Source organism: Mobula birostris, chromosome 14, assembly GCF_030028105.1.
Source record: "Mobula birostris isolate sMobBir1 chromosome 14, sMobBir1.hap1, whole genome shotgun sequence".
Taxonomy (NCBI): Eukaryota; Metazoa; Chordata; class Chondrichthyes; order Myliobatiformes; family Myliobatidae; genus Mobula; species Mobula birostris.
In genome coordinates this window covers 23,494,462-23,521,830 of record NC_092383.1, presented here as the reverse complement: position 1 = coordinate 23,521,830, position 27,369 = coordinate 23,494,462, and the positions used below count along the sequence as shown (strand labels likewise).

The 27,369-nt window shown below is 44.0% G+C and overlaps 1 protein-coding gene across 1 annotated transcript in view; it reads right to left on the bottom strand.

Annotated features, from left to right (window-relative positions):
- LOC140209776 (NAD(P) transhydrogenase, mitochondrial-like) overlaps nucleotides 1–26,397 on the bottom strand; it is an 84,890-nt gene extending 58,493 nt beyond the window's left edge. Inside the window, exons 1-2 of the mRNA XM_072278234.1 lie at nucleotides 26,268–26,397; nucleotides 22,438–22,616 (exon numbers count right to left, since the gene is read on the bottom strand). Coding sequence (XP_072134335.1) covers nucleotides 22,438–22,576 — 139 coding nt within the window. The 5' untranslated portion in view covers nucleotides 22,577–22,616; nucleotides 26,268–26,397. The remainder of the gene's footprint in view (nucleotides 1–22,437; nucleotides 22,617–26,267) is intronic.
- Nucleotides 26,398–27,369: the final 972 nt, after the last annotated feature.

Here is a 27,369-nt window from a genome sequence, read left to right as displayed (position 1 = left end):
GTAGTTATGATTAAGCTTTATAATGCATTCTGAGTCATTACAGTTCTTCAAATATCAACAACTTTGATATCAGTCATAAATTGATATTAAAGCCATAATTGTACATTACAGACCAAAAATTACAATAAAAAAAGTCAGCATCAATGCTCATGTCCGTTGTGGTTAGGAAGGTACAAGCAGCGTTTCAGGTCTCAGATCAATAAAATCTTATCAGATAGAGGAACAACATAAGCAGGGTCCGTGCTCCAAGAGTGAAGTCATGTCGGATGGGAGATATCTGAGTTACTTAAGTGATAATAGTAAGAGGATATAACTAGGATAGAAACTACAGATTCTGAAATAATTAAATTTCAAAAGTTCAAAGTTGTTGACATTAAGTAAGAGGTTGTTGTTACGGCACCACTCAGCCAGATTTTCAATCTCCCTCCTATATGCTGATTTTTCAAGTCAAGTCAAGCTTATTGTCATTTAACTATATACCTGTATATAACCATGTAATGTATACAGAAACGAGACAACGTTTCTCTAAGCTCAGTGGTACACATAACACAATAACTTATGATGGTAAGGATAAAATCTACAGACAAATCACACATAAATAACAAACTGAGGTGCTTTAATACTAAATATTGTAAGGTATGGAACAGATTAACCAGTGACACTTTAAATGTGATGTGGCAGGGTGCTCAAAAGCTTAATGGCCTGGGGGAAGAAACTTTCTCATCCCGACTGGTCTTGTTTTTATGCATCGGTGTCTCCTACCTGATGGTAGAAAGCCAAAGAGGATGCTGGACGGAGGGGTAGGATCCTTAATAATACTAAGGGCCCTGCGAACGCAGCACTCTGAATAAATGTCCCTGATGGATGGTAGGGAGACCCCTATATTCATCAGCACCTCTGGTTCAGCCTATGACAGAGACATCATAGCGAACTTGAATATGGCAGTGGAGCTGTGCTTAATCACAGTCACAAGTGTTTAAGCAAGTAGAGCAGGGGTCTAAGTATGAAGCCTTGTGGTGCACCTGTACTGATAGATATTGTGGAGGAGATGATGTGGCCAATCCAAACTGACCGGGTACTGTAAGTGAGAAACTCGAGGATCCAATTGCACAAGAAGGCATTGAGGCCAAAGTTTATTGATTACTTTTGAGGAGATAATAGTATTGAATGCTGAGCTATAGTCGATACAGAGTATGGGGATGTATGCATCTTTGCTGTCCAGGTGTTCCAGGGTTGAGCGAAGAGCCAATGATGAGGCATCCGCTGTGGACCTGTTGCTCTGGTAGGCAAATTGGAGCAGATCCAAGTCGCTTCTCAGGCAAGAGTTGATATATTTCATCACCGACCTCCCAGAACACTTCATCATTGTGGATGTAAATGCTAGTGGGCAATAGTCATTGAGGCAACAGTCTTGACCACTGGTATAATTGAAGCACACTTGAAGCAGGTAGGTACCATACATTGCCAAAGTGAGAGGTTAAAGATTTCACTGAACACTCCAGCCAGTTAATCAGCACAGGTCTTTAGTAATTGGCCAGGTACCCAGCCTGGGCTGGTCACTTTTCGTGGGTTCACCCTCTTGAAGGCTGCTCACATGTTAGCTTCAGAGACAAGAGTTCAGCATTTAATACCATCATTCCCACAATCCTGATTGAGAAGTTATGGAACCTGGGCCTCTGTACCTCCCTCTGCAATTAGATCCTCAACTTCCTAACCAGAAGATTACAACCTGTGCAGATTGGTGATAACATATCCACCTCACTGACTATCAACACTGGTGCACCTCAGGGGTGTGTGCTTAGCCCACTGTTCTACTCTCTCTGTACCCGTAACTGTTTGGCTAGGCATAGCTCAAATACCATCTGTAAATTTGCTGATGATACAACCAATATTGGTAGAATCGCAGATGGAGACGAGAGGGCGTACAGGAGTGAGATATACCAACCAGTGGGGTGGTGTCACAGCAACAACCTGGCACTCAACGTCAGTAAGACAAAAGAGCTGATTGTGGACATCAGGAAGGGTAAGATAAAGGTACACATACCGATCCTCAGAGTGATCAGAAGTGGAGAGGGCAAGCAGTTTCAAGTTCCTGGGTGTCAAGATCTCTGAGGACCTCATCTGGTCCTAACATTTTGATGCAGTTAAAAAGAAGGCAGTGACTATACTTCATTAGGAGTTTGAAGAGATTTGGTATGTCAAAAATACACTCAAAAACTTCTATAGATGTACCGTGGAGTGCATTTTGACAGGCTGCATCACTGTCTGGTGGGGGGTGGGCTACTGCACAGGACCAAAAGCAGCTGCAGAGGGTTGTAAATCTAGTTGGCTCCATCTTGGGTACTAGCCTACAAAGTACCCAGGACATCTTCAAGGAGCGGTGTCAGAAAGAAAACGTCCATTATTAAGGACCCCCAGCACCCAGGGCATACCCTTTTCTCAGTTACCATCAGATAGGAAGTACAGAAACCTGAAGGCACACACTCAACGATTCAGGAACAGGTTCTTCCCGTCTGCCATCCGGTTCCTAAATGGACATTGAACCCCTGAACACCACCTCACTTTTTAAATATATATTATTCTGTTTTTTGCATGATTTTTAATCTATTCAATATACATATACTGTAATTGATTTACTTATTATTTATTATTTTATACTTTTTTTTCTTCTTCTATACCATGCATTGCATTGAACTGCTGCTGCTAAGTTAACGAATTTCACAAGACACACTGGTGATAATAAACCTGAATCTGATTCTTGGTCTGAGATTGAAATCATAGGACCAGCAGGAATATGGGAGTTTGTGATTGCTCTTCCATGTTTTGACAGTCAAAGCAACCACAGAAGGCATTGAGCTCTTCTAGAAGTAAAGCCCTGCCCTTGTCCATGTTGCTTGACATAACTTTATAAGAGGTGATAGTATTCAAGTCCTGCCACAATTGTCCAGCATCCTTCGTTTAATTCAAGTTCGGTCCGGAATTGCCACTTCACCCATGAGATGGCTTTTTTGAGGTTGCACATGGACCTCTTGTAACTTTCTTGATCAGCAGACTTGAATGCCTCTGATCAGGCTCTCAACAGATTGCAGATCTCATGGTTTATCCAGGGATTCTGACTGGGAAGAACTCTGAATGATTTTGCAGGACCACACTTGTCTACAATTACTTTAATAAAGTCTGTTACAACCATGGTGTATTCATTCAGATCCACAGATGAGTCTCTGAAGCAATCCCGTAGCCACTCCTTTGCCTCCCGTGACCACCTCTTTATTGGCCTAATCTTTGAAGCCTCTCTGCCTATATGCAGCTAGAAGGACAGCCAAGCCACCTGATTTACCGAAATGTGGTCTGGGCATGGAATGGTTGCCATTTCCTATCTTACTATAACAGTAGTCTAGTGTGCTGCGATCTCTGGTGCTACAAGTTATATGCTGATGGTATTTGGGCAGTTTTCTTCAAACAAGCCTGTCTGAACTCACTGACCATGATTTCAAATGCATTGGAATGGACTGTCTCTTGCTTGGAGATGGCATCATGCAATACCCCAAGTACTTCATTATAGTTGGCCACTGGTGGTATGTAGAATGTGGCCAGGTTTATGGAAGAGAATGGTCCAGGTAAATAGAATGTACAGTATTTGACCATTAGTTGTTCAAGGTTGGGGGAACACAAGTTCGACAAATCCGCTACATCCGAGTACACGAGAATTTATCGTGAAACATAAACCTCCGCCATTTGCCTTTTCTGAATCAGCAGTTCAGTCCATTCGGTAAATTAAGAAGCCTTCCAGTTTAGCTGCTGCATCTGGCAGGCTGGGAGACATCCAAGTTTCACTCAGATATAGAAGTCAACAGTCCTTCATCTCTCTCTGATTCAGCAATCTTGCCCTCAGGTCCTCAATTTTGTTGTCCAGCGCCTACACATTTGCTAACAAGATGCTGGATAGATGGGGCCCCCATCCCTCTGCATTTCAGCCTGGCCTGTACTTGTTGGAGTTTAGAAGAATGGTGGGGGGGGGGGGGGGCGGGGGGTGGATCTCATTGAAGTCTATGGAACATTGAGAGGCACGATAGAATGGACATGGACAGGATGTTTCCTATACTGGGGTGTCTACAACCAGAGGACACAGCCTCAGAACAAGACATCCCTTTAGAACAGTGATAACGAGGAATTTCTTTAGCCAGAGGGTGATGATGAATCTGTGGAATTTATTGCTACAGATATCTGCAGAGGCCATGTCATTGGGTATATTTAAAGTGGAGGTTGACAGGTTCTTGATTAGTAAGAGTGTCAAAGGTTACAAGGAGAAGTCAGAAGAATGGGGTTGAGAGGGATGGAGACATGGAGTTGCACGATGGACTGAGAGGCCTAATTCTGTTTCGTGTTCTAAAATACAAACAAGGTTACAACGGATAGAGGATTTCTAAAGGCTGTCTTTCATTTGAAGGGCATGAGTGGCGTTAAAGGGAAAGTATTTAATGTGGGATCATTACCTTCTTGGTGACATAAAGGTTGTGAATGAATTCTTCCTGGGGTGCTGCTGAAGAAGGCCAAGACACACCAGTCATTTTGCTGGTGTGGATGAAAAAAGGCAGTTAATGAGAAAAAAGTGGAAGTGCTAAAGTGAGATAAGGTAGAAGAATAGTTGGGGATACACGTAGGTTGGAAATAAGCAGGGAGAAGACAGATTCAAAGGAAAATTTCTTCCCACGGGATAGGCATGGCTATAAAGTAAGTGCATTATTGGATCTTATGGAAGTTGCTGGCCAGGCTGAGGAAAAGAATCTTGGGTAAAATGACGCCAAACCTCTGTGTCATAACAGCAACATAATCCTACCACCAAACACCTTACAATTAGACAGGCTTGGCACTGAGGGAAGGTGAGGTGCAGGAGATAGGGACACAGACTACATGTAACCACAAATGGCTTTCAGCCTCAACAGGTTAGAAGTTCCTAGCAAAATATTAACAGCATCTCTGGTCAGCATGTACTACATCAGGACTGGACTCGAGAGAAGAATTCTCCGATTTCAGAGGCATAAGGAGTAAATTAAAATGCCAACACTTCACGATGAAAAGTTGAAGAATTGTGTGAAACTGTTTATAGCAGATCACAGGAAGAAATAAAGGGCATTGATCCTTTGGGAGATGACAGCTTAATATTCACTGATGGGGTCAGAGTCCCGGAGAAGGCAGATCCATTATCATGTTTGGTATTCAGCCTCCAATTTTTGTTTTATGCGTTCATTCTTCATCATAGCATCTGCTGCTCAATCCTAATGCTCTCCCCCTGCTCTACTCGCTTTACATCTAGGACTGTGGGGCTAAGCACAGCTCCAATGCCATATTCCAGTTTGCTGATGACACCACTGTTGCAGGCCAAATCAAATTTGGCTGAGTGTTTGTCATAACAACAACCTCTCACTCAATGTCAACAAGACCGATGAGCTGATAAAAGACTTCAGGAGAGGGAAACCAGAGATCCACCAGACAGCAAACAAGTGCAATTGTGAGAAAGCATAGCAGCACCTCTGCTTCCTTAGGAGTCTACGGAGCTTCAGCATGTCACCTAAAACTCTGACAAACTTCTGTGGCTGTGAAGTGGAGAGAGTATTGACTGGCTGTATCACAGCCTGGTATGGAAACACCAATGCCTTTGAACGGAAAATCCAACCAAAGGTGGTTGATTCAGCCCAGTACATCACAGTAAGGGCCTCACAACCATTGAGCACATCTACATGAAACGCTGTCACACGAAAGCAGCGTCCATCATCAGAGACCCCCACCACTCGGGCCATGCTCTCATCTCACTACTGCCATTAGGTAGACAGTACAAGAGCTTCAGGAATAACACTGCCAGGTTCAAGAACAGTTACTACCCCACAACCATCAGACTCTTGAATAAAAGGGGATAGCTACACTTAACTTCACTTATCCCATCATTGTAATGTTCTCTCAACCAATGACTTCACTTCAAGGATTCTTTATCTCATCATCTCGTTATTTTTTGCTATTTATCTGTATTCGCATTCGCACAGTTTGGTGTCTTCTGCACTCTGGTTGATCTCTCATTGATCCTGTTATAGTTACTATTCTATAGACTTGCTGAGTATGCCCACAGGAAAATGAGTCTCAAGGTTGAATATGGTGACATATTTGTACTTTGATAATAAAATTTACTTTGAATTTCAGAAGATCTTTGCGTAAAACAAATGCTAAACTTTTGGTACCTTAGTCACCTTAGTAAATTGTTGTAGTCCTTCTGAAGAAGTTACTACCGCAATGCTTAGGCTGAGTGGAGAGAATAAAAGCTTCGGGTCCCAACTAGGCAGGCTGCTTTGCCCGGGACAACGTTGAACTGAGTACAGTTGGAACTGCACTCATCTGGACAAGTATTATTTTATCACTATCCTGACTTTTGCCCTTTATTTGGTGGAAAACATCTTGCAAGTTAGGAAGCGAGTCATCCCAACAGCTCCTGTTGTGTTCCTGTTCCTACAGTATTTATATGGTAGGGTCAATTGAGCATCTATTCCAAGGTGGCCCACAAGATGTTGCAAGTGGACCCTTGCCCATGCAAATTCAATTGACTGCCAAGGGAACATGAGCAATCTCTTACCTGGCTGCCTGGTTGCACTCTACTACTTACCACTGCAAGCCCACGTCTGATTGTTATCATGGGCTCACTGTTACAGGTAGGGACTGTTTTACATGCTGAGTAGTTGCATAATGCAATCACCTGTAAACATCCCCACTTCTGACTTTACAATGGAAATAAAGTCATTGATAGATCAGATAGAAGTGACTAGACCCTAGAACACCACTCCAAGTGATGGCCTAGGGCTGAAATTACTGAGTTCCAATAACCACAACATTTTGACATTAGGCAAAGTATGACTCCACTGATCTTTGTTTTACCTGGGCACTTTTGACAGCACACTCAATCAAAAGCTGGTCTTCCTGTTGAGGACAGTTACTTCCAACTTGACCTGGAACTCAGTTCTGGTCTACATCTGTTCCAAAGCTATGATGAAATCTGGAGACTAACAGCCCTGGTGAAACACAAACCAGGCACAAGAAAGCCCACTTGTGAGGAAGAGCTACTTCATAGCCTGCCGATGACATCACTCAACACAGCTCCTTTGATGGAGAATGGAGATTCACTTGCTGGATTCAATTTGCCCTATGTCTGGCGAAAAGGATATACTGTGCAGTGCAAAAGTTTTGGGCACATCTAAAAAAAAAATTCTATAAAGTGAAGATGGTTTCAAAAATAATGCTTGAAAAATTTTCTAATTATCAAAACATTATATAAAGAGCAGTAAACAGTAAAAAACTAAATCAAATCAATATTTGGTGTGACCACCCTTTGGCACTAAAACTGCATCAATTCTCTTAGGTAGACACACACACACACACACACACACACACACACACACACACACACACACACACACACACACACACACACACACACACACACACACACACACACACAAAAGTGCTGGAGGAATTCCAGTATTTGGCACATGTCCTTTGGTCCACCAAGACCATTTCAACTGTGAAACATCCATTCACACGGGTTCCATTTTATTCTCCTCACACTCACCTCAACTCTCCCCAGATTCCATCACTTACCTATACACTACAGGTAATTTACAGTGACTGGTAAACTCACAACCTACACGCTGTTGGGATGAGGAAGGAAGCTGGAGCACTCGCAGAAAACCCGTGCAATGTCAGGAAGACTCCACAAAGGCAACACCAGAGGACAAGATTGAATTTGGATTGCTGGAAGTGTGAGGCAGCAGCTACTGTGCCACTCCACTCAGCACTTCATTTGAACAGGTCTTGCTTTCGTATTTACATGTTGGGCTCACCATAAATGAAGGTCAGGATGTTCTTGGGGATCTCTTCCTTCCCACTACTATCCACTCCTTCTGTTCAAATTCCCACTCCTATTCACAAATACATGTAGTGGGATTCCAGAGCTGTCAAACTCGTCGATTGCAGCTTTACTACTTGACAGTGCTTTGAGGAGTGCCTGAGCCCACTGCTGGCTATGCCCTGCTACACTCCTCCATGAACAAAGATAGATCCCTTGGCTTGACAATACAGCATGAAGTAACAGGTGGTGCTGACATACACTGCTGCTGTTATTGAATTCACAGATCTGTTCTAAACCTTTCCCATTTAACACAGTGATATTTCTAACACTAATGGAAGGATGAAAGTGAGATTCAGTCTCAACAAGCACCGGCTTCTACCAATGATATTTACTGACAGCAGGATTTGTAATAGATTGGCTGGTGTGGATGGACTCAAGTATGTTTGTCCCTCATGCTGGCTGACACATTACCTGCTGTCGAACCAGACTAATAGCTGATTTGGCCAGCCACTTGTGCTCATTAGGCTAGAGGGTTGCAGGACCAGAAATGATATTGGTATACTATTGTCACATGCACAGTGAACAGGTCCTCTTGCACACTGTTCATAATTACTACACAGTGCATTGAGATAGAATAAGGTAAAACAGTAAAAAAGCAGAATAAAGTGTAAGAGTTACTGAAAAGTGCAGTGCAGGTAAACAATAACATACAAGATCATAGCAAGGTCCTATCATACAAGAGGTCCATTCAGTAGTCTGATAACAATGCATAGAAGCAGTCCTTGAGCTTGGTGGTGTATACTTTCAGACTTCTGTACTTTCTGTCTGATGGGCGAGGGGAGAAAAGAAAATGTCCATGATGGGTGGGTTCTTTGATTACTCTGGCTGCTTTACTGAGGCAGCGAGAAATATAGACAGAGTCAATGGAGGGGAGGCTGGTTCTTGTGACGTGCAGAGATGTGTCCACAAAGTTTCTTGCAGTCAAATGCAGAGCAGTTGCTGACCTAAGTCATTAAGCATCAATAAAAATTGGTTAAGGATTGATGGGGATATGCCAAATTTCTTTAGACTCCTGAGGAATTAAAGGTGTCGGTGAGCTTCCTTGGCTGTGATATCAACGCAGTTGAACGAGGACAGGGTGGTGATATTCACAACTAAGAACTTGAAGCTCTCAACCTCAACACCATTAATGGAGTGGTGAAGTCACTGTAACTTTGAAGTCATTAGACTGGCAGCTGGAATCCCAGATCATTGATCCAGAGGCAAGTTTAAAATTGCAAACTAGAAGCTAGGCAATTTAAATTCAAATAATTAAAAGCCTAGGATGTTTTTTTTTTCTACCAGACCACTGTGAAAACCTATCTAGTTCATTAAGGTTCTTCAGTAGGGCAGTGAGGGTTGAAAAAAACCTGCTGTTCTCAGCTGCTCTAAACTACGTGACTCCAGGACCAGTGAGGAGTGAGAGAAACTGCTAACTAAACCACTATGCCACAACTACCAGCTAGAGGTTGGAGATTCACTTGCAAAGGAGCAAGACCTTAGCTCTTGCCAGAAGGCAAGAACAGGAGCTCCAAGGAGAAAAGAGACAGAGGATTGATCCAATAGCGAAAAAACAACCTCAGCATCACAGGGAGCTTGAAATTCAGGAAGTCAAGGATGTTAAAGAACAGTTTGGCCAGGGGTCAAAGGGGAAACATTGAAGGAAATGAAGCAAGTATCAATAACACTTCCCAAAAACCCCCTCAACGAAAAGGACGAAGGCTGTAGGTACATGGGGATGCAATTAAACCAATTTCTGTCTAACCAACACACACTATCCCAACCTGCAGTCACACCACTGTCGCTCCAGTTGGGTCATGGAAGTACCTAACCAACAATACGTGAGAACATCTTCATGAGCAAGACTGTAATGGGTTACTGTCAGTCTGCAATGGCAATAGCGAGATACAATAAATGGCATATCATGCTATATCTCTTTCTGGTTCCAGAGAATAAAAACTTAAAAGAAGAAGAAGAAAAAAGCCCTTAACTCCGAGTGGAGTCATCGGGACGCCATCATGACGGCGTTTTTTAAGCAGGCTTTCTTATTTTTACGAGGCCGAGTTGCTAGTTCAACGCTCAACCCAGCACAGATGGAAAGTGTGCAAGGGAGCTGGCTGGATTCGAACTCAGGAGCCTTTGCTCCGAAGTCCGGCGCTGACACCACTACGCCACCAGCCAGCCGATAAAAATTTAAACTTAAGTATTTATTGACAGCCAGGACACATCAGGAAAACCTGAACCCAACAGGCTGGCCTGCTGTTCCGTCCAAACGGTCCAATTTCTGACAGGGACTCCAGAACTTAGTTTATCCATTTGACAAGATGATCGGATTAGCTTTATTTGTCACATGTACATCAAAAGCTACAGTGAAATACGTTATTTACATCAATGACCAACACACACAAAGGATCGTGCTGGGGTCAGCCCGCAAGTGTGGCCACTCTTCCAGCATCAACATGGTATATGGAGGAATTTAAGGTGGGGGGTTGTATGGGAGGCAGGGTTTAAGGGTCGGCACAACATTGTGGGCCGAAGGGCCTGTACTGTGCTGTACTATTCTATGCTCTATGTATACCCAAACTCACTAACCCCAACCGTACATCTTTGGAATGTGGGACCCAGAGGAAACCCAGCTGGTCATGGGGAGAACATACAAACTTCTTACAGACAGCGACAGGAAACAAATCTCGACTAGTGGTTGTTGGCACCTGAAAGTGATTGTGCTAACTACTACATGCCGACGCTGAGTTGGCATTCGCTGTCCTGAGTGATGTGTTACTTTCAGAGTTCCCTGGAGCAGGGAGCAGAGTCCTGAAAAACTGGATCAGCTTTGCTCCCACTTGCACACAGAAAATCAGCACAAAGGAGGACCAAGCACTTTAAAAGATTAACACAGTATAATACCAGAAGACTTTATTTCTCCTGTTTATAATCAGATTACATTGTCTTAGATCAGGGGTTCCCAACACTTTTAATGCCATGGACCTCTACAATTAACGGAGGGGTCCTGGTTCATTAAACTACATTTAAGTGCTCAGACATCCTCCATCTGTTAGTGATGCTTTCGTTTTGGAGAAATAATACTGCACTGCATGCCTCCTGATTACTTCCAATCCAATTTGCTGCATTAATTGACCTGTTGATATACTAAGCTCAGGAATTGATTCCCTAAACCAGTCTATCTTTTTTTCCCTCTCCGTTAAGGAGCTACTTAAAGAGCAACATATGCTTGGTCAAAGAGATTTTATTCTAAGCTGCCCGAGACGGCAAATACAATGGTGGCAAATCATACCAGATCAATTGGAATCATATCCTCAAAGGTTATGAAGAGCTGGAAGAGCTGCATATTGCCTTGACTGGCGTAGAGAGCTCACGCGTGGTCACTATGACACCATTCCAATCTGATCAGCTATTTGCAACCTTGGCTCTACACAGGCTCACCCTCAAGCGCCTCCAACCATTTCTCACAAATACTACAGATTCTGACACTTTCTACATTCGCTCCTCATTCACCTCACCACTGGCACCCTTGATTCACTCAAGCCTCTGGCTGTCACACTCTAGAAGTGCCTCCCTACACATCCCTCTGTGAAATAAATTTCTTTGATGACATTTTTGCTTCCACTTATCATCCCTTCTTTCTAAAAAGGAGGAGGGGAGAAGATGGTGGCACAACGCAGCCTGCAGCGGCCATTCTGGTGAATGATACCTGTTATCTGTCAAGCAGGGTGCCGTGCACAATCCTGATTTGATGGAGGCGGACGTGAGAGCACGGAGGAACATCTGGTGAAACTTCTGAAATGCCTGCTTCGCTGCTGCTGCTACTGTGTGATCCAGAATCTCCAGAGGGGAAGGCCCCGAGTCCTCAGTCTTGCTTGTTGCTCGGCGGCCAGGGCGGAATCAAAGCGCTCAGCAGAGATGGTGCTTGGTACTCAGTGTCGGAAGGGCTGGTTGCAGGCTCGAAGATTTCGGACGGACTCAGAGTCAGCTGTGGTCGGGTGCTTCCTGGTGCTGCATCTGCAAGTTGACAGCACTTGGAGGTTCATGGTGGGGAGAGTTCCTCCCTTCTACCGTCTGCGTGAGATGATGGGACTATCGGGACTTGAGACTTCTTTTTTACCATGCCCATGGTCTGCTCTTTATCAAATTACGGTATTGCTTTGCACTGTTGTAACTATATATTATAATTATGTGGTTTTATCAGTTTAGTTTTGGTTTGTCCTGTGTTTCTGTGATATCATTCTGGAGGAACATTGTATCATTTTTTAATGCATGCATTACTAAATGACAATAAACAAGGACTGAGTGTCCTCATAATCTAATCTAATCTAAATTAGCATCCAAATGTTGTCTGATCATCCCCTTCTGAAGTACTAGGTGATATTTATTTATAATAATATCACTCTGTAAATAAAAGACTTGGAAGTACAGAAATGATCACATCCTTTTTGGAATGGATAAAGCTGACAGGTTCCCATGTGAACGTTTGTGCTTGAGTTGCTGCCCCCCAAATTATGTTCTTTATTCTCTGCACACCTGTACCAAGGACAATATCTTGCCCTTCAGAAAGTGGTGAAACACTTCTGTGATTCATTACTGCACTCTGTTACAAGGAGTTGTACACACAGTGAAGGCTATGGACACATTAGGCCAAGTGCATTATAAGAGGTCCCCTGAAAAGCGGGCATCAGTGACACTTTTGTGTTTTTGTGACTGTGCAGCTTTTGAGTTCCTGATGACCTTCTACGAAAATATATTTTCAAAACCTAATTTAAACCCTCAATTTGCACAATGTAATGTAAGCTTTCATTCTTGGTGCTGTTAATTTAGGCCTCCAGATGACTAGATCGCTGTAATCTGGCACCGTAAACCACCACCATGCCCAACAGTTCATGGCAGCTGATGGGTAAAGCCTGGGTGACCCTGTGTAACATGATCATCGAATGACAACCCTCTTATTTGATCAATTACCATAATGAGAGTTGAACTTTGAACTTCTGTCTGGCTAGCCCTGAGCATAAAATTATAAAAGCTAATTGCCTTTCAAAGTGGATTGAGTATTTTATATTGCATTATACTATACTGATCTAATATTATTGGACTTCCAACTAGATAGTTATAAGTTCAAATTCCATTCTCAATAGTAATGTGCCAAGGTTGTCAGATGGCGTCAGATCATGCTAAACAGAATAGAATAAACCACGACAAAGAGAAGATCCCTTCAGTTAGGGGTCTCAATACTGATAAAGTAACTCTATGATAAGCCTGCACACTCAAAATTTAGCAGAGTTAACTGACTTTTAAATGGAATATACATTTTTTTTTTTGAAAAAGTATGTTAGGCAGTGTTAGAACAAATTTCCCACTGATCCCAGTAAGATGAAAGGGAACTGGGTCTCCAGCAAGTTGAAACGGAGCATAGCAAACATCACTTGGTGAGCAAGATGTGAAGGTATTAGGGTGATCTGATGACAGATGATTGGAGTTTTACTGTTTTAGAATCCTGCAAGTTGGATACCATGCATATTCTTGCTACTTTTAACCGGTCCTTGCACCATACTCAAATTTCACTCCCTACCCATCCCTCGGACTGTGAGCACAGAAACCCATGTCCTCCAGTAGCTGTCTATTCCACTTGACCTCAAGCTCCAATTATTAGCCTATTCTTGTTGGCCACCTCTCTCCCCAGACCCAGCCTTAGCCAAGCATTTCTTGGCCACAATTGATATTTTAAGGATTGTCATGGGGGTTGGGGGGGGGGGGAGGTGGTTTCATTGGGACTTCCTAACATAATTCTGCAACCACAACCCAAATTGAAATCGAGTCAAGTTGCTTTTTATTGTCATTTCGACCATAAACTGCTGGTACAGTACACAGTAAAAACGAAACAATGTTCCTCCAGGACCATGGTGCTACATAAAACAACACAAAACTACACTAGACTATGAGAGACAGCACAAGGCTACACTAGACCACGTAAAACAACATAAAAACTACACCGGACTACAGACCTGCACAGGACTACATAAAGTGCACAAAACAGTGCAGGGCAGTACAGTAAATAATAAACAAGACAATAGGCACAGTAGAGGACAAATTACAATATAATAATAAATGATAGATGTCAATCTAGTCTCTGGGTATTAAGGAGTCTGATGGCTTGGGGGAAGAAACTGTTGCACAGTTCGATCATGAGAGTCCGAATGCGTCGGTACCTTTGGCCAGATGGCAGGAGGGAGAAGAGTTTGTATGAGAGGTGCGTGGGGTCCTTCACAATACCGTTAGCTTTGCGGGTGCATTGTGTGGTGTATATGTCTGTAACAGCGAGAAGAGAGACCCTGATGATTTTCTCAGCTGACCTCACTATCCGCTGCAGGGTCTTGCAATCCGAGACGGTGCAATTTCCGAACCAGGCAGTGATGCAGCTGCTCAGGATGCTCTCGGTACATCCTCTGTAGAATGTAGTGAGGATGGGGGGTGAGAGATGGACTTTTCTCAGCCTTCGCAGAAAGTAGAGACGCTGCTGTGCTTTCTTGGCTATGGGGCTGGTGTTGAGGGACCAGCTGAGATTCTCCACCAGGTGAACACAAAGAAATTTGGTGCTGTTAACGATCTCAGTGGAGGAGCCATCAATGTTCAGCGGAGAGTGGTCGCTCCGTGCTCTCCTGAAGTCAACAAACATCTCTTTTGTTTTGTTCACATTCAGAGACAGGTCGTTGGCTCTGCACCAGTCCGTTAGCCGCTGTACCTCCTCTCTGTATGTTGACTCGTCGTTCTTGTTGTTGAGTCCACCACGGCCCTGTCACTGGCAAACTCGATGACGTGATTCGAGCTGTGTATTGCTGCACAGTCGTGGGTCAGCAGAGTGAACAGCAGTGAACTGAGCACACAGCCCTGGGGGGCCCCCGTGCTCAGTCTGTTGGTATCGAAGATGCTGCTTCCGATCCAGACTGACTGAGATCTCCCAGTCAGGAGGTCTAGGATCCAGTTGCAGAGGGAGGTGTTCAGGCCCAGCAGTTTCAGCTTTCCAATCATGTGCTGAGGAATGATTGTGTTGAATGCTGAACTGAAGTCTATGAACAGCATCCGAACGTACGTGTCTTTTTTGTCCAGGAGGGTGAGGGCCAGGTGGAGGGTGGTGGCGATAGTGTCGTCTGTTGAATGGATGGGACAATACGCGAACTGCAGGGGGTCCAGTGAGGGGGGCAGCAGGGTCTTGATGTGCCTCATGACGAGCCTCTCGAAACACTTCATGATGGATGTGAGTGCAACAAATAGTTTAGTTGTTGAGGCAGGACACTGAAGACTTCTTCAGCATGGGGACGATGGTGATGGCCTTGAAGCACGTTGGAACGATGGCGCTGCTCAGGGAGATGTTAAAGATGTCATTGAGAATCTCTGCCAGCTGGTCTGCACATCCTCTGAGCACTCTGCCAGGAATATTGCCTGTGCCACGCAACAGTGAGAGTAGGAATGCGATGAGGTGGAGGATAAATGCGTGGCTGAGGGATTGGAGCAGGGGGCAAGGATTCAAGTTTTTGGATCATTGGGACCTCTTTTGGCGCAGGCGTGACCTGTACAAAAAGGACGGGTTACACTTGAATCCTAGGGGGGCCAATATCCTGGCAGGGAGATTAGCGAGGGCTACTGAGGTGACTTTAAACTAGAATGGTTGGGGGGTGGGAATCAAATTAAAGAGGCTAGGTGTGAGGAGGTTAGTTCACAACAGGGGGATGGGAACCAGTGCAGAGAGACAGGGGGGTGTAAAGTGAGGGTAGAAGCAAAAAGTACTAAGGAGAAGAGTAAAAGTGGCAGGCCGACAAATCCAGGGCAAGCATTAAAAAGGGCCACTTTTCAACATAATTATATAAGGGCTAAGAGAGTTGTAAAAGAGCGCCTGAAGGCTTTGTGTGTCAATGCAAGGAGCATTCGTAATAAGGTGGATGAATTGAAAGTGCAGATTGTTATTAATGATTATGATATAGTTGGGATCACAGAGACATGGCTCCAGGGTGACCAAGGATGGGAGCTCAACATTCAGGGATATTCAATATTCAGGAGGGATAGACATGAAGGGAGGGGAGGTGGGGTGGCGTTGCTGGTTAAAGAAGAGACTAACGCAATAGAAAGGAAGGACATAAGCCGGGAAGATGTGGAATCGATATGGGTAGAGCTGCGTAACACTAAGGGGCAGAAGACGCTGGTGGGAGTTGTGTACAGGCCACCTAACAGTAGTAGTGAGGTCGGAGATGGTATTAAACAGGAAATTAGAAATGTGTGCAATAAAGGAACAGCAGTTATAATGGGTGACTTCAATCTACATGTAGATTGGGTGAACCAAATTGGTAAAGGTGCTGAGGAAGAGGATTTCTTGGAATGTATGCGGGATGGTTTTTTGAACCAACATGTCGAGGAAAGGCTATTCTGGACTGGGTTTTGAGCAATGAGGAAGAGTTAATTAGCAATCTTGTCGTGAGAGGCCCTTTGGGTAAGAGTGACCATAATATGGTGGAATTCTTCATTAAGATGGAGAGTGACATAGTTAATTCAGAAACAAAGGTTCTGAACTTAAAGAGGGGTAACTTTGAAGGTATGAGATGTGAATTACCTATGATAGACTGGCAAATGACACTTAAAGGATTGACAGTGGATATGCAATGGCAAGCATTTAAAGGTTGCATGGATGAACTACAACAATTGTTCATCCCAGTTTGGCAAAAGAATAAATCAAGGAAGGTAGTGCACCCGTGGCTGACAAGAGAAATTAGGGATAGTATCAATTCCAAAGAAGCAGCATACAAATTAGCCAGAGAAAGTGGCTCACCTGAGGACTGGGAGAAATTCAGAGTTCAGCAGAGGAGGACAAAGGGCTTAATTAGGAAGGGGAAAAAAGATTATGAGAGAAAACTGGCAGGGAACATAAAAACTGACTGTAAAAGCTTTTATAGGTATGTAAAAAGGAAAAGACTGGTAAAGACAAATGTAGGTCCCCTACAGACAGAAACAGGTGAATTGATTATGGGGAGCAAGGACATGGCAGACCAATTGAATAATTACTTTGGTTCTGTCTTCACTAAGGAGGACATAAATAATCTTCCAGAAATAGTAGGGGGCAGAGGGTCCAGTGAGATGGAGGAACTGAGCGAAATACTTGTTAGTAGGGAAGTGGTGTTAGGTAAATTGAAGGGATTGAAGGCAGATAAATCCCCAGGGCCAGATGGTCTGCATCCTAGAGTGCTTAAGGAAGTAGCCCAAGAAATAGTGGATGCATTAGTGATAATTTTTCAAAACTCGTTAGATTCTGGACTAGTTCCTGAGGATTGGAGGGTGGCTAATGTAACCCCACTTTTTAAAAAAGGAGGGAGAGAGAAACCGGGGAATTATAGACCGGTTAGCCTAATGTCGGTGGTGGGGAAACTGCTGGAGTCAGTTATCAAAGATGTGATAACAGCACATTTGGAAAGCGGTGAAATCATCGGACAAAGTCAGCATGGATTTGTGAAGGGAAAATCATGTCTGACGAATCTCATTGAATTTTTTGAGGATGTAACTAGTAGAGTGGATAGGGGAGAACCAGTGGATGTGGTATATTTGGATTTTCAGAAGGCTTTTGACAAGGTCCCACACAAGTGATTAGTGTGCAAACTTAAAGCACATGGTATTGGGGGTAAGGTATTGATGTGGATGGAGAATTGGTTAGCAGACAGGAAGCATAGAGTGGGAATAAACAGGACCTTTTCAGAATGGCAGGTGCTGACTAGTGGGGTACCGCAAGGCTCAGTGCTGGGACCCCAGTTGTTTACAATATATATTAATGACTTGGATGAGGGAATTAAATGCAACATCTCCAAGTTTGCGGATGACACAAAGCTGGGTGGCAGTGTTAGCTGTGAGGAGGATGCTAAGAGGATGCAGAGTGACTTGGATAGGTTGGGTGAGTGGGCAAATTCATGGCAGATGCAATTTAATGTGGATAAATGTGAAGTTATCCACTTTGGTAGCAAAAATAGGAAAACAGATTATTACCTGAATGGTGGCCGATTAGTAAAAGGGGAGGTGCAACGAGACCTGGGTGTCATTATACACCAGTCATTGAAAGTGGGCATGCAGGTACAGCAGGCTGTGAAAAAGGCGAACGGTATGCTGGCATTTATAGCGAGAGGATTTGAGTACAGGAGCAGGGAGGTACTACTGCAGTTGTACAAGGCCTTGGTGAGACCACACCTGGAGTATTGTGTGCAGTTTTGGTCCCCTAATCTGAGGAAAGACATCCTTGCCATAGAGGGAGTACAAAGAAGGTTCACCAGATTGATTCCTGGGATGGCAGGACTTTCATATGAAGAAAGACTGGATGAACTGGGCTTGTATTCGTTGGAATTTAGAAGATTGAGGGGGGATCTGATTGAAATTATAAAGTCCTAAAGGGATTGGACAGGCTAGATGCAGGAAGATTGTTCCCGATGTTGGGGAAGTCCAGAACAAGGGGTCACAGTTTGAGGATAAAGGGGAAGCCTTTTAGGACCGAGATTAGGAAAAACTTCTTCACTCAGAGAGTGCTGAATCTGTGGAATTCTCTGCCACAGGAAGCAGTTGAGGCCAGTACATTGGCTATATTTAAGAGGGAGTTAGATATGGCCCTTGTGGCTACGGGGATCAGGGGGTATGGAGGGAAGGCTGGGGCGGGGTTCTGAGTTGGATGCTCAGCCATGATCATAATAAATGGCGGTGCAGGCTTGAAGGGCCGAATGGCCTACTCCTGCACCTATTTTCTATGTTTCTATGTTTCTAATATTGTCTGGTCCAGCAGCCTTCCGTGGGTTGACCCTGCATAGAGTTTTCCTCAGATCAGCCACGGTAAGACACAGCACCTAGTCATTGGGAAGAGGAGTGGTCTCCCTCACCACCACATCATTTTCCGCCTCAAAGTGAGCGAAGTTGTTCAACGCATCTGGGAGGGGGGCATCACCAGCACAGGCAGGTGATGTTGTCCTGTAGTTGGTGATGTCCTGAATGCCCTTCCACATGTGCCCTGTGTCGCCGCTGGCCTGGAAGTGGCTGTGGATTCACTGGGCGTGTGCATGCTTTGCCTCTCTGATGGCCCAGGACAGTTTGGCCCTCGCTGTTGTTAGGGCTGCCTTGTTGCCTGCTCTTAAGGTGGAGTCACGGGCCCTCAGCAGCGCACGCACCTCCGCGGTCATCCATGGCTTCTGGTTAGCGCGAGTAGTGGTGGTCTTGGCCACAGTGACGTCATCGATGCACTTGCTGATGCAGCTAGTCACTGATGCCGTGTACTCCTCTAGGCTGGTAGAGTCGCCATCGGTTGCAGCCTCCCTGAACATATGCCAGTCAGTGTGCTCAAAGCAGTGGGAAGAGCAGAGATGGCTCCTGCTGGCCAGGTTTTCACCTGCTTCTGAACTGGTCTGGAGCGCCTGACGAGCCGTCTGTATGCTGGGATTTGCACAACAGAGATGTGGTCTGAGTAACCAAGGTGGGGGTGGGGCTCCGCTCGGTACACATTGGAGATGTTTGTATAAACAAGGTCCAACATGTTCTCCCCTCTCATTGCAAAGTCTACATGCTGATGGAATTTGGGGAGCACTGACCTGAGGTTTGTGTGATTAAAATCTCCGGCGACAATAAACAGTCCATCAGGGTGTGCCTTCTGCAGTTCGCTAATAGCCCCATACAGTTCACAGGGTGCCTCCTTAGCATTAGCGATAATGCCTACTTCAGGTTGTCACCAAGATGAAGCAGAAGGTACAGGGGAAATACCTTAGCACAGGACCATGATGCCATCAACTCTCATTTCAGAAAGGACAAGTGATTTAATACTACATGCAGAAGTTTCAGGGTGAAAGGCATAAATTAGATCCTTCAACATTGGCTCAGGTAAAATGACTCCAGCAAAAAGCTAACACAACATTAGTGGGGGAAAGATCCTTACATGTTGTAAACTTTTATGGTTTGACTTTGTTTTTCTTCCATAACCTGAATAGGATAGGCAGCAATTAACTAAGCTGCATCTCAGTCTTGTGTAATTTGAAAATGACTCTAGATACAGTGTATCTACTCTACTGTCTATATACACATGACTGTGTGGCTAGGCATGGCTCAAATACCACCTATGAACTTGCTGACGATACAACCATTGCTGGTAGAATCTCAGATGGTGATGAGAGGGCGTACAGGAGCGAGATATGCCAACTAGTGGAGTGGTGCCGCAGCAACGTCAGTAAGATGGAAGAGCTGATTGTGGACTTCAGGAAGGGTAAGATGAAGGAACACAAACCAATCCTCATAGAGGGATCAGAAGTGAAGAGAGTGAAGAGTTTCAAGTTCCTGGGTGTCAAGATCTCTGAGGATCTAACCTGGTCCCAACATATTGATGTAGTTATAAAGAAGGCAAGTCAGCAGCTATACCTCATTAGGAGTTTGAAGAGATTTGGCATGTCAACAAATACATTCAAAAACTTCCACAGTTGTACAGTGGAGAGCACTCTGATAGGCTGCATCACTGTCTGGTGTGGAGAGGCTACTACACAGGACCGAAAGAAGCTGCAGAGGGTTGTAAATCTAGTCACCTCCATCTTGAGTACTAGCCTACAAAGTACCCAGGACACCAGGGTGTGGTGTCTCAGAAAGGTAGCGTCCATTATTAAGGACCTCCAGCATCCGGGGCATGCCCTTTTCTCACTGTTACCATCAGGTAGGGGGTACAGAAGCCTGAAGACACACGCTCAGCAATTCAGGAACAGCTTCCTCCCCTCTGCCATGAGATTCCTAAATGGACATTGAATCGTCGGACACTACCTCACTTTTTTAAATATACAGTATTTTTGCCTTTTTGCACATTCTTTAATCTATTCAATATACGTATTCTGTAATTGATTTACTTATTTTTTTTTCCTCTCTCTTCTATATTATGTATTGTATTGAACTGCTAAGTTAACGAATTTCACATCACATGCCGGTGATAACAAACCTGATTCAGATTCTGACTCTAATCCTACTATGAGCTTCATGTGTAGTCCTCAGCGTTCCCCATTTACTGCTCAGCCTCAGATGCTGGTTTCACATATCATTACTTTGTGGACAGGGTGCTGACTCAACTGCCAATTAATGTAAACAGCTGCTGGGATCCCGGCCTAATACAGGGCTGGGAAAGACCGAGCAGTTAATATCAGTGCCACTACAGTTATTTTAAATAGTACAACTTGTCCCAGGACGTGCCCTCTTCTCACTGCTACCATCAGGAAGGAGGTACAGAAGCCCGAAGGCACACACTCAACAATTCAGTAACAGATTCTTCCCCTCTGCCATCTGATTTCTGAATGGACATTGAACCCATGAACACTACCTCACTACTTTTTTTTAATTTCTATTTTTTGCACTGTGGCCAAGTGATTAAGGCATTCGACTAGCAATCTGAAGGTCGTGAGTTCGAGCCCCAGCCGAGGCAGCGTGTTGTGTCCTTGAGCAAGGCACTTAACCACACATTGCTCTGCGACAACACTGGTGCCAAGCTGTATGGGTCCTAATGCCCTTCCCTTGGACAACATCGGTGTCGTGGAGAGGGGAGACTTGCAGCATGGGCAACTGCTAATCTTCCATACAACCTTGCCCAGGTCTGCGCCCTGGAGAGTGAAGACTTTCCAGGTGCAGATCCATGGTCTCGCAAGACTAATGGATGCCTTTACTTTTTGCACTATACATCATATATATATGTATATAATTAAAAGTTAACAATTTCATGACATATGCCAGTGATATCAAACCTAATTCTGATTCTGTTGCTAAATAAAAGCAACTGGAAGGTGGTAAACAAGTTTACTACAGTTAAACCGAAGTAACCTTTATTTAGCTTTTTCTAAAATATAGATTATATTTTATTCACCCTTGGAAAACAACTTCAAAGTAAAGTTGATTTCCCAGTTAAATTAGCATTTCAGCAACTGAACATGATTACCCTTCTGCTTAACCTTTAGACTATCCACCTGAAATAGTTTGGCAGATAAAGAGCTCTATGATTTTTCTGAACATGAACAAATAGTACTGACTCGAATTTGGACAGACAGTAAAGTGCTTAGAGGGCTACAAGCAATCAGGGCTTTGATATAAGAGCATTCACATGCTCGTAAGCAACCCACCTCTCCTAAAAGTGAGATAAATTACGAATGCAAGTTCAGATTCAGATTCATCGCATGCACACTGCAAGCTACAGTGAAATGTGTCATTTGCGTTCACAACCAACAGGACCAAGGATGTGCTGGGGGCAGCCCACAAGTGTTGCCACGCATTCCAGTGGCAACGTAGCATCCCCACAATGCTCAGCAGAGCAACACAGAACACAACCAAACAAAACATACCAAGCAGCAAAGCAACAGCAACACAAAGTCCTCCACCCCAGGACAGGCCATCTTCGGCCCGCAGCCTCCAGTGGACTCGTGAATTTGCATAAACTAGGCCCCAGCTTCCCCTCGCAGAGATGAAAATAAAAACATCTTTACCTTTAACTGCTTGCTGGTTCCACAACACTCGGTAAGTCTTAAAGTAACGTTTACACGCTGCTCGCTTAATTGTTACAGCTGGTCCATTCTGTAGTAATGGTAAAGAGCAGCACATTGCACCACGGAATAAATTCGCCATGATGAACTGTGAGCCAGGGACGGTGTTTCTTCAAGCCACCCTGAAGATGCATTGCAGAAAAAAAATACTTGTAAGAGAAAAGACAGCCTTTCCTTTAAGTTAACCACAGATAAGTAATCCCAAACATGAGAAAGTCTGCAGATGTGGAAATCCAGAGCAACACCTACAAAATGCTGGAGGAACTCAGCAAATCAGGCAGCATCAATGGAATTGAATAAGTCAGTCAACGCTTCAGGCCGAGAAGGGTCTTGTCCCAAAACGTCGACTGCCTTATTCATTTCCATAGATGCTGCCTGGTCTGCTGAGTTCCTCCAGCATTATGTGTGTGATATACAGTCACAATCTTATTCATGACATTGCATTACACATCCTGTAATAAACCTGTTAAAGTACCATTTGATTACATGCAAAATTGCTTACTTTAGCTAATATGAACAAAAGGAATGCTGACAAATTTTATAGTTATGGTTTGCATCAAGTCTTGCACTTGGCTATTCTTCTCCTCAATTAAAAGATTTACAGAATGAACATGTTAATGCTAGTCTCAAAGGGACCACATGATCCACATATCCTTCCAGCAGTGTTTCGCACTGACGTTGCAGAATCTGTCAATGAAATCATTATTGATTTTATCCACACATGCAAAAATATGATTGAAGTACTCATAACAGTGATTCCAATCCAAATGCAATAAATTTAGTACCCAACACACGGTTTAAAAGAAGGGGAAATTTACCCTGATCAATTGCAAGGCTGACTCTGCAAAAAGAAGAATAATAAATGACATCCTGAGACAAGTGGATTTGGAAGATAAGAGTTCTAATGAAGAGAAAGTGAATGGACCCTGGACATACAATAAAAATTAAGGTTTAATGATCTGATTACATTTCACTTGCTAACAAAGTGAACTTATCTCTCTACATTTCTGAAGCAAAATTCCAGTGTATTTTTAATACAGATAGCTGGTGCTTTTTGTTGATGATATTATTTCCAAATTCACGTAAAACTGGCAATAAAATCACATGCTTTCAGGCTGCACCTATAACAATGCTTCACACCTCCTCTATGTTGTCATTTGCACCACAATGTCCAATTTCTGCACTGTCCACGTTGTCCTTAATTTGAAGTTGCGTTCCTGTATCTCTTCCATACTTCTAACAACACAGCAATAATCTCATCTAGAAAATAATACTGCTGCCACTTGGATGGATAAATATCTATAATTTTTGTTAGTTGTTAGTTGATTATACAAGATAGTAGGGATTTTACAAGATAGTACTTTTATCCCGAAGTTTATTCTATGGATTAAAATTTATCAGCAATGACTAAGAATGTGGCCTGTGAATATACTTTCAATTTGCTATAGAAATATTAATGCAACAAATGGCTTAAGAAAATGATCCAAAACTCTTTGGACAAACCTACAGACATGCCAATAAATAACTAGCATGCATTCATAAAGTGCTTCATATAACAAGTCCTGAAGAGACACGGCCCATTGAGTCCATGCTGACCACCCATTTATACTAAGTTTCAAAGTATATTTAGACCGTAAGACAAAGGAGCAGAAGTAGGCCATTCGGCCCATCGAGTCTGCTCCACCATTTTATCATGAGCTAATCCATTTTCTCCTATCTAGTCCCACTCCCCTGCCTTTTCACCATAACCTTTGATGCCCTGGCTACTCAGATACCTATCAATCTCTGCCTTAAATACACTTTAATATCAGTATACAAGCTGAACTTCGTCTTCTTTACAGATATCCACAAAACAAAGGAACCCCATAGAACGATAGAAACGTCGAAGCCTCCCCCTTCGTACAAGCAGCAGCAAAAAGCATCGCCCGCTCCACTCCCACACGTGGCAGCAGAAACACCGAACACCTCCCCCCCACCATGCAAACCGCAGCAGAAGCACCGAAGAGTCCATTGATCCAAAGTCTATCAAACTACAGCTCACAAACCAGCACTTCGGTATCTCAGGCTACATTAGACTCAAACTATCTCAGAATAATGCTACATTAATCCCATTCTTTTTTATTCTCACAAACTTCCCCCCACCCCAGATTCTACCACTTATCTATACACAATGGACAATATGCAGTGGTCAAATAACTCACCACCTCTTATATCTTTGAAATATGGCATGAAACCAGAGCATCTGTTACAAAAAGCCATGCAGTTACAGGCAAGAGGTGCAAAAGTGTGCCAATGGTACCTGAAGTCAGAATTGAACCTAGGTCCCTAGCATTGTGAGGCAGTTGCTCGACCAGCTGTGCTGCCACAATGTGAAAAATATAACTGAGTATGTGGTACGGAATTTGCCAAGTGTGCACAGCAGGGTATGGTTCTTTCATCTCTGGGGCCAGTGTTTGACTGCTGACAAATTTGAAAAAAGGCTGACAGCTATAGAGTTTTAGTACGATGTGAACTTGAGCAGTTTTATTCAAGTTCCTAGAAAGCTTAATGTGATGGATGAGGAGTTCACTTTTTTTCACTTCTTGGAAAACATTAATTTTAAGCACGAGGCAAATTGAAAGTGAGAGTTCTTAAAGGGCAAGTTTTGAATTGCTGACATCGTGCATATTGTTAAATAATTATTCATTTCAATACAAACATTGTGATGAATTCAAAAACTTTACTACCACACTATAACATAATGCCTACATGGAGGTTAACTAACCTGAATATTTTCAATCCTCTTACCATGTGTAATTAAAATGTAGAGGACAGCGGCAGGTTCTGGAAAATTTAAATAAAGAAAATGCTGCAGACACTCAGCAAATCAGACAGTTTCAGTGGTGAAATAGATTACACTTCAGTTTGATGACCTTTCATCACAACCCAGTGCAAGTTTTGCACTATGCCATGTCTACCTGCAGTTTAAAGACAATTTCTTTCTTTGACCCTCACCAAAAATAATAACATCTATTTGGGCAGTGTATTAAGAAATACAGAACAAGGCGAATAATTAATTTTAAACAATCCTTCTTCCCGGCATAGTTTTTTATTCCAATCCATTTTAACTGCATCAATTAATTCCAAACGACACTTTATGGAAAATTGCTTTATCTGTATAACATGAAAAAAGTGGTTTCATGCAGTAAACGAAGAAAAAGTTCGCTTTTGAAACAGTATTATATTGCAGAATTCAGGTATTTTTCATAAGCTTTTGGAAGGAAGAATCTGATCTCAGCACCCAACGCTAGTGAGAGATTCCAAGGTGACCAAATGCTGGAAGGACAGAGAGAAGGGCAAATGTAGAAAAAAAACACGTGCAAATTTTTGCTCTACGTGTCAAAACAAACATTTTGATCTGCAGTGTCCCCTCTTGGAGAGGTAGTGTTCGTAGAAGAGGCCAGTGTAGTAGAAAAATGAATGAAAGAATGAAGGGGGCCGCACTGAAATGAAGCACAGGCCAAAGCTGAACAATGTTGCATTGCAAACAGAATGCAGAGCCAGACAAAGCAAACCCCCGTGTGTTAGGACTAATACCATGGCAGCAACTGTGCCACTGGATAAAACTCCTGAATAACCTTCAGGCTGCCTTTGAGATCGATGCCGCCGACCGGGCCCATTGGTTGACACCGGGAGCCAAGCCTGCCCACACAGTAACAGCCCCAACTTCGTCCCCCTCCACCCCAGCCACAGCCACGCCACGCCACCCCCGCCTTCTCCGTCACGGCACCGACCTGAGTCCAGGAGCGAGTGCGCCGAGCAGAGCCGACCAGCGGGTCCCGGTCCTGCAGCGAGCCGGGGACACGGAGGGGGAGCGAAGGAAGAGGGAGGTTGTTTCCTGCCGCAAAGCCCGTGACCTTCACTCACGTCAGACGCCGGTCGCCCGCTTTACTTTCCAAAAATAACTCTCATGTGACTTCGGCGCCAGGAAGCGGGGTTCGAAACTCGGTTCCAGCCGAGTTGTTCTGCTGCCGGATACCCACTGCATACACCCCAAGGTTGGTGCCCCCGCCCTTACTAAACCTCTCAGTGCACCAGCCGGGACCTGTGTCTGCACTAATATTCTCTGCCTAATTTGGACCAGAGTCTGCACAAACCCCAAACATCCGGAGCCAGTGTCTTCACTAACCCCAACCACCAGCCGAACATTCACAGAACTGAAACGAGTGTCTATACAAACACATCTAACACCGGAACAGTGTCTGCACCAACGACTCCCCTCTACTCCTGGAATAATGTCTGTACTAAAACCCCACCACCATTTTACCCAGGATCAGAGTCCCCCTAACACACTCACTGTCCCCAAGGTCAGTGAGTGCATCAAGACCCTCACTGTCCTCAAGGCCGGTGTCTGCATCAAGACCCTCACTGTCCCCAAGGTCAGTGAGTGCATCAAGACCCTCACTGTCCCCAAGGTCAGTGTCTGCATCAAGACCCTCACTGTCCCGAAGGTCAGTGTGTGCATCAAGACCCTCACTGTCCTCAAGGTCAGTGAGCGCATCAAGACCCTCACTGTCCTCAAGGCCGGTGTCTGCATCAAGACCCTCACTGTCCCCAAGGTCAGTGTGTGCATCAAGACCCTCACTGTCCCCAAGGTCAGTGTGTGCATCAAGACCCTCACTGCACCACCTGGACTTCATGGCATTCACGCAGTCACTGCACCCTCTGGGATAAGTATCTACACTAACCTTGTCACTTCACCCAGTATTAGTGTTTGCACTAACACACACTGCATTCCTCCCCCCCCCCCGCAACAGAAACAAGAGAATGCGAATTGAGGTTTTTGGACCTAACATGCAAAAACTGTTAATTGTCACTAAGCTTCACGTACCAGAG